At 37.5% G+C, this 8,736-nt stretch overlaps 1 protein-coding gene across 1 annotated transcript; it reads right to left on the reverse strand.

The window, feature by feature from the left end:
- Positions 1-608: 608 nt before the first annotated feature.
- On the reverse strand, positions 609-8,371 carry LOC113238575 (vascular endothelial zinc finger 1-like; the record flags this gene model as incomplete). Its single annotated transcript, XM_026475397.1, has 5 exons — positions 8,279-8,371; positions 5,076-5,231; positions 3,635-3,758; positions 2,282-2,426; positions 609-716 (listed from the first exon to the last, which is right to left on the reverse strand). Coding segments are annotated over exons 2-5 (473 nt in total), but the record flags the coding sequence as incomplete, so codon positions are not given.
- Between the last annotated feature and the right edge of the window lie 365 nt (positions 8,372-8,736).

Here is an 8,736-nt window from a genome sequence, read left to right on the forward strand (position 1 = left end):
ACCCTCACCGTTCCTCTTTCGGTCGACTAGACACAGGTCCGGAACACTCCATTGTCGTTGATATTCCATCTACTCGCACTAAGCGCTTGGCCTCCACCTTTCTGATGCGTAGGGCAAAGAAATGGAATAGTCTGTGTTTCCGGAAAATGGAATAGTTTGAGTGAATAGGCATTTTTTAGGCAAACGGGACGCGATTGCCTAAAAAATGCCTATACGCTCAAACTATCGCTGGTCACACCGTCGCTTAACATCAGGTGAGATTGTGGCCAAGCGTACGTGTGGACTATAATATATGTATATATAAGTGGTGCTTGGGCACTTCTATTCTATCTCTTTGGGATTTTGTGTACTCATCGGATCGATCTCGACGAGTAGTAGATGGCCAGTGACTTACTTGTTGAGTTTTTTTGGAGTACCAGAATAGTTTGGTAATCCCCTACGAATTACAGTACATCTATCGTGTTTGGACTCATTAAATTGGTCTCTACAAGCAGTACACCGTTTTGTTTAGGTTTTTTTTATTATTTTAATTTAATTAGTAGTTATGTTGCTGGCAATTTCTACACAAGCTGTATTACCACAAATCAATGGTAATCAATGGAACTAACCTGGAATACGTAGCGAAGCTAACTTTACAGATGTGACAAGTGAAAGGGTTCTTGACGCCTTTATGGATAACGCGGTGATTGTTTAGGCCGTCTTCTGAATAGAATACACTGAAACAATCGCAACCTGTCTGTAATAAAGCTACATTTACAAAATTACAACGTTTCAGGAGGTAGGTTTAGGAAGCATTCAAATTTGCAATGGTGGTAAAAACCTATAATAAAATACCAGAACATATCGCACCTTGCAACTGTTATAGACAGGCGTGTAGCTTACCATCAGGCGCACGGCTTGTTCGTCCCATCACTTGATATTGTAAAAAAAAAATGTAGACATTAATACTGCTTCTGTGCGGGCGATATTGTTGTGTTGGAAACATACATACGTAAACCTGGATTGTCAATAATATTGTATGTGTGCGGCTAGCCAATGAGAATATAAGAATAAGAAATACATTTGATTAATTTGTCAAAACTGGTGGTTTTACTTGTTTACTCTTAGTAAAATTTCCTTCCTTTTATCTTTTAGAATTCTTTATGATATATCGAAAATATCGATGTTATACCGACATATCGCAAAATATCTATAAAACATTCCGATATATCCCATCGGAAAAATATCGATATTTTTTTTACATGAACACCACTAGTTTGAATAAATAATTATATTATTATTAACAAAAATGGCGGGCTTTGGAAGTTACAAGTACAGCTTTTACAAATTTTATTTTTATTTTAAGTATATTATAAAGAAAAAACGAAGAAAGAAATAGTGATGAAGAAAGTTAGAACTATATTCCTTATTTTAAACCAAATTACAAAAGACTTTATCCTAAAAATTCGAATAACTACGAATTCAAAGTGATAGAAGATAAGTGATTAAAGTGAAAGTGAAAACATAATTTATTAGAACCACAATGGAAAATATTACTGAGGATCCCGATAATTAAACGAAAACATGGCTCAAAGGACTTGTATCCAAGCCAGAACTTATTATTTTATTTTAATGGACGTACAAAACAGTTTACATTCAGTGGAACATGTTGAGATACAATTTATAGTCTTAATCTAGAATGTAGACCTTGTACATACAGCGTTATTATGCGAAGTGTAAACATATTTGCATAAGGATTACAAAAAAAAGGAAAAAGTGAGAAAAAGTGGAAAAGTGATATTACAAGTTAAAACTAATGCAACTAAAGGCTAACATAGATATTAATTTGACAGTACTAATGAGAAGATGAGTTGAAATATTTACGCACACGCACACACGCACACACTCAACATTTGAGGAGATTAGTACGATCCGAAAAAGATTGTTGTCGAAAACATCAATTATTATTATAAATATGGAATATGTCGACACCTCCTACGTAAAGTATCGTATGTCGAAATTGCCAAGTTTACAGGGAAGCATTTTAAAATTCTGAATTCACTGAAACGAGCATAACACGACAAAGCTAATCTAATAGATCATCTAACCGATATGTAGGATTTTACAATACTCTGTGTGAGTAACCGCTTGCCGAATAAAACTGAAAAATGCTAAAGTCACCTGTTATGTTCCTTTCAGTGGATTCAAAACTTTAAAACACTTCCCTGTAAACTTGGCAATTTCGACATACGATACTTTACGTAGGAGGGGTCGATGTAGTAGTTACACATTATGTACTTACTCCTCACAATATTCGCAGCGGAAGGCCTTTTCTATTTCGACGACGCGTATGATGGCGCGCGCCTCATCCGACACTCGCGACAGCAGAGGTTCGGCTTGAGACCCTTCCACTTGGCGACGTATTGGTTTTGATAGTTTTGGGGACTCTGTGACAAAGGTAATAATCATCATCAACCCCTTGATACGTCCCACTGCTGGGCACGGGTTTCCTTTCAGACGATGGTTTAAGCCATAGTCAGCCATAGTCCGCCACGTTAGCCCAATGCGGGTTGGGGTCTTCACATGTTTGCCGAGGGATGTGAACCTTCTTCAACGTACTGGTTTCAACACAATGTTTTCACCTTGCTGCGGGGACCCAATTTTATTCATATAATTTAAAAATCTTAGTTTTATTTTTTGGTGTTTAAACTTTTATTGCCTTTTTAACTTACATGTATATTATCAAAATAAAAATAAATTAATTAGTGGACCAAACGGGAAAGTTGACCAAACAGGAAAGTAGACGAAATGGGAAATAAGACGAATCGGGAAAAACAAGTGGACCGATCGGGAAAGTAGACGGATAGTGAAACTGGACCAATCGGGAAAGTAGACCAATTGTACCGAAGGGCAACAACATTGCAGGCTGATTTCATATCACATGTCCTTCATATTCACACACTGGCTTTTACCTATTCTTAAAGCAATGCATCCAAATTAACACCCTTGATAAGAAATTTAAAATAAATAGAAAGCTTTGGCATCTCCTGAATAATCACTCTTTTTAATATAGGAGTTTGAGAAAGTAAGGCATCGGTTACTTTCGTAGTAAAACTGAGATACGTTTTTTTATATATATATATATATAACGACAAGTGACGGGACGAGCAAGATCGTGCGCCTGATGGTAGACTACACGCCTGTACATAATAGTTGCAGTGCCACTCAGAGCTTTAAATCGCAAAGATCTGAGGGGCACTGCCACTGCGCCCGTCACCTGGAAACATAAGTCGACAAGTCCCATGTGCCTGTAATTTCACCAGCACCCTTCAAAACCGGAACACAATAATGCTGACATTACTGCTTGGCGGCAGAAATAGTTTTAAGCTCTGAGTGGCACTGCAACTGTCATGGAGAGGCGTGTAGCTTATTATCAGGCCCACGACTTGTTCGTCTCATCACTTGGTAATAATATTTCTCCCGGGCGGCCCGAGAATCGAACCGGGATCTCTGCAGAGCAGAGCAGCATCGGTCAATTTTATAATGTTATCTTAAGTTTGGGAACCTAAAAAAATTTAATGTGGCTTATGGAATTGTTTAGAAATAACATGAAAAATCAAACTAATTCAGGAATGATATAAGACCTTTAACATACCAATAATCTGGACGGTATGTCTGACAAGGCCGCTGGTTGGAGACAGTAGTACAGTGACAGCTTCTTCTTCCTTTAACTCGTTGGCGAACTCTTCTATACATTCCGGACATCTAGTTATGTGCTCCTGTAATAATAATTACGGAGCATTTTGTTTTTCATTTATTTTCCAAAACAAAATTATTTACATTGGTTCTTAAATCTTAAATATAACCTACAACCTACCTACTGCAATCTCTTTAACGGGTTTATACGGAGGTGGCTTCAGTCATCGCACAGATTAATGCGCTTTTTTTTTAGAAAAACAAAAATAAAAATATTAAATATACTAAATTTAAAAAATAATATTAAACAAGAGAAATCATAACTATTATTACCAATAATCACAAAGATCGAACACTCAGGAAAAATTCCTTCAATCAGGCCGGATTCGAACCGACGTCTTCTGGCATACCGTGCCAGATACTATACCAACTAAGCCACGGAACGAACCAGCGGACCTCACGAATTTTTCTATGTGCTTGTTATCGTGTCTTTGTATTTGGTTGTTCAACGACATTTTAGCCGTAGCTGCATCTATGAGAAATCTGTTATATATATAATATTTCGTCACGTGTTTCGTTTGTATTAATAATTATAAAACAAACAAGTGGAGTATTTTCACATAAAAAAAAAATTGAAATATCAATTCAACAAAAATTTAAATATTAATACTTGACCACACTTTTCATCAAACAGTAGTAGAGTAGTGTTTGATGAAAACTCTCTTGAACCTGTTTTTGCATTGTTTCACATTTTAAACAGACTTCAAAAAAGAACGACGTTCTTAATACGACTGCAAGTTTTTTTGTATGTATGTTACGTGATGACTATGATTTATGAACCGATTTTGGTGATCCTTTTTTTTGTTGGAAAGAGGGTACCACAGAAGTGGCCCCATTTAAATTTGAAGAAAATATTCCACCTCTAATGGGCAAACTAGGGGATGAGTGATTTGTAAGGTCGGTTTTTTAGTACTCCGTATTGCGATTATTACATATTAATATTTTCTGTATAAGGTCTTTATGTATTTAGCGTATAAGGGAGCATGTAATCCCTTCTTATTATGCCGCCATTATGAAGAATTTGTTTCTATTGACAATACGACCTTTGGTCTCGCAAGCCAATATGACCTTCAATAAACTTTCCTTTTTTACTTATTAAAAAAAGGAGGAGGTTCTCAATTCAGCTGGTTTTTATTCTGTGTGTATGCGACAATCGCGTCGCTTTATCTAGTTAATTTTAACTTGCATTTGTATTTGGAGAAGGCATAAAAACTTCACATTATTTATTGTAATAAATAAGAAAGGGCCTAAGAATTGAAAGAAATATAATATTAAGGTAGAAGAGTGGTATTGTGTCAGCAAAGTTTTTCGGAACTTGCTGCAATATTTCAATAATTTACCTGTACGTGATCAGCGTCCCGGAAGGCTCGTGAGCAAACTGCGCAAACTAGAACCAGTCTGGGGCGTAATTCTTCTTCGTGTGCTCGTAGATGCATTCGAAGCCGTGAGCGGCGAGTTAATTGTTTCAGGCAGATGTGGCATTGGAAAGGTTTTATCTGAATTACAAATTTTCTCATCAAAATTATGTCATATAGTGACATTTATGCTGGTTGTAAATATATATATTTTTTATTAAGTACGAGGGTCAAACTGAAAGTTCTTAGAAAATTAAAAACTGATTACATTAGCCAGTTATTAGTTTTATTATATCTTTTCAAAATATTGTCCATTCACGTCAATACACCGCTGCATGCGATGGAACCACTGGGAAAAGCACTTTGCCCACTCGTCCTTAGGTGTCTTCAATGGCATCGCGATACGCAGCCACCGCTTCTTCAGCTTTCATAAACCGCTTTCCTTTAAGTTTTTCTTTAATTTTTGAAAATAAATAAAAATCACAAGGCGCGAGGTCGGGGCTATACGGCGGGTGACCCAATAATTCAACGTTTGATGTCGCCAAATAGTCGATCCTTCGCTTGGCGGTGTGCGACGAGGCGTTGTCGTGGTGAAGGAGGATCCTACTGCAAGGTCGTTTCTCTCGAACTTTTTCCAAGACAAGTGGCAAACAATTGGTAGTGTACCATTCTGCAGAAACTGTTTTTTGATCCTCTAACACAATTGTTGCGAAATGACCTATCCTTCCAAAAAACGAGGCCACCATTTTTTTTCCCGCACTTCGATCTCTCTTCACTTTAGTTGGCAACTCCTCGAAAGGAAACACCCACTGAGCAGATTGTCTTTTGGTTTCAGGATCATAACAGTAAATCCAGCTTTCGTCACCTGTTAGTATGTCGAACACAGCATTTGAGTCACCTCCGTTAAATCTTTCAATCATTTTACGGCACCAATCCACACGATGGAGTTTTTGAGCCTCAGTCAAATTATGAGGTATCCACCGGGCGCAAAGCTTCCTGACCGCTAAATGTTCGTGGAGGATTTTGTGCACTTGACTCATACCGATGCCTAAGCTTGTCCGAATCTGCTGATAGGTCACTCTTTTGTCAGTCTCTATCATACGCCGCACAACACAGATGTTATCTTCAGTCGTCGCCGTAGAAGGCCGTCCCTCATGTAAATCATCAGTGAGATTAGTGCGACCACGTTTAAACTCATTAAACCAGTTGTAAACAGTCGCACGAGATGGGGCTTCATCGTGAAAGGCCAATCGTAGTCTATGATAACTTTCTTGTTGACTTAAATGACATCGAAAGTCATAAAAAATCATTGCACGAAAATTTTCTCGTGTTAAATTCATGTTGACGTGACACAGACAATTTTCAATTTGCCGCCAAATCGTAAAACAAATGACAAATGAATGAAATATATACTCAGTAATATTGGCAAAGAGTTCTATTTTCAAATTTAAGAATTATTTTTTTATTATATTGTTTATAAGTGGCCAGTTCTAAGAACTTTCAGTTTGACCCTCGTATAGCTAAATTTTTGTGATTTTAAATTTGATGTAAATTTTCCAAAAAATGTTGATTTCAAAAACTTCAAGATGTTTTTACTCTAGAGTCGATGCTACCTTGGCTTGAATTAAAATTGTTGTACTAAATCACTTCTATTGCTCGTGTCGAGCGACAGGAACACTGGCTTTAATTCAGAATTTACTTTTTTACAAACGACATTAACACCGTTTGAAAAATGTATATCGTGTATTATAAATTTTTTATTTAGTTCAGTTGGTATAAAAAAAAGAATTGATAAATCGACCCCTCCGACGTAAAGTATCGTATGTCGAAATTGCCAAGTTTACAGGGAAGCGTTTTAAAGTTCTGAATTCACTGAAACGAACATAACACGTAATTTTAGCATTTCTCAGTTTTATTCGGCAAAGCTCATTACTCACATAGAGTATTATAAAATCCTAGATATCGGTTAGATGATCTATGGTGATCACTCTTTCAGTGAATTCAGAACTTTAAAACGCTCCCCTGTAAACTTGGCAATTTCGACATACGATACTTTACGTAGGAGGGGTCGAAATGTAAAGCATTTATTGAATACAGCGGTTTTTCTTATAAAATTTCGAGGTAAACCTGTGTTTTTTTTTTCTATCGTGAAAGTTTTTAGGAATCGTGTTTTCACGTTGTATATATCCTCAACTCTTCAGTGGATTAAAGGACACAGCGGCTCACGTGGCAACGACGCAGCAGATGAACTAGCCAGGAAAGGGTCGGAGACGGACGCTGTAGGACCAGAACCGATAGTGTCCCTCCCCTGCCAATGGTCCAGAACAACTATACACAAAGGTACAAAATCTTTACATAATAATACATGGACCACCCTTACGGTTTGTAGACAGGCGATGGAAGCACTCCCAACGCTCAACGCCAGTCTATCTCGAATACTAATTAAACTTAAAAGGCAAGAGCTTCGCACTCTAACTGCCGCCCTAACGGGTCATGGTCCATACAATAAACACCTTTTCAATATAGGTATCACAGACAGCCCTCTATGCAGAGCGTGCATGGAGGGGGAGGAAACGGCTGCGCACATCCTACTTCAGTGCTCCGGCGTGGCCAACTACAGGGCAAAATACCTTGGAGAGCCAAGGTCGCTCCCCGAAGTCTTCAGCAAACCAAGGAGGCTGCTGAGATTCCTGGAGGAGCTTGGGTGGCACGAGTAGGACCCTGCACCCACCCCACGCAAAATAGGCGCTTTGTCGTCGAGTTGCGGATACCAGCCCGTTGCACCAAGTACCAAGTATCCTCAACTTTACTATACATTTTTTCCAAAGTGATACATTCAACACTTTCACTGTCATGCGGAATCAACCAAAGCCATTTGAGGTTGAATCGACTCTTAAAAACGAATGAATAAGTATATTAAAATAAACAAATAACTTTTAAATAAAATAGAAGAATTTATTTCCATGTTTATCTTTTATCGCATAATACAGTATTCTAGTTTTCGTATAGGTGTCACCGTGTGAGTATTATAATGTTTGTTATCTGTGTTCGACTTGCCTGTTAATGCGTGAGCCAGTGGTCGTGTAACGTCCATTTGTTGAAAAATTCCTTTCCATATGTATTGTCATGTTTTCGTGTAGGTTTCACTGTGTTAGTGATAGAATGTTTGCGATCCATGTTCGACTTACCTGCAAATGCGTGACCCCATGTTCGTCCAATGTCTGTTTGTCAAGGAATCTTTTTCCACATGTGCCACATACATAGCGTCTGGTATCTGTATGGGTTCGACTGTGTTTCGTTAGTGTAGCCCTGTGCCAACAAATTTTCTACTTACGCCAGAAATCTAATTTGTAAGCAAAAAAAATTTGTAAGCTAGTGACAAACAAAACTAAATTAGCCGACCAAGTTGAAAGTCAGCATGACGTTTAAAACGACAGACCAATCCTAATTTTATGAATTTCATTCACTGGGAAAACTAATAAGATTTTGAATACCAGATTGACTATTAAGTTAAGACGTCTAGGCCCAAATTGAATTACAGTTAAAAAAGGAAATTAACCTGTTTTTCGGATCTAAATTGCTTATATTAGTTTTTTTATAATAATAATAATTTTTATTTAAGATCATTGATCGACTTTGTTAGTAA

Source organism: Hyposmocoma kahamanoa, unplaced genomic scaffold, assembly GCF_003589595.1.
Source record: "Hyposmocoma kahamanoa isolate Upper Pololo Valley unplaced genomic scaffold, ASM358959v1 96983, whole genome shotgun sequence".
In the NCBI taxonomy this organism is placed as follows: Eukaryota; Metazoa; Arthropoda; class Insecta; order Lepidoptera; family Cosmopterigidae; genus Hyposmocoma; species Hyposmocoma kahamanoa.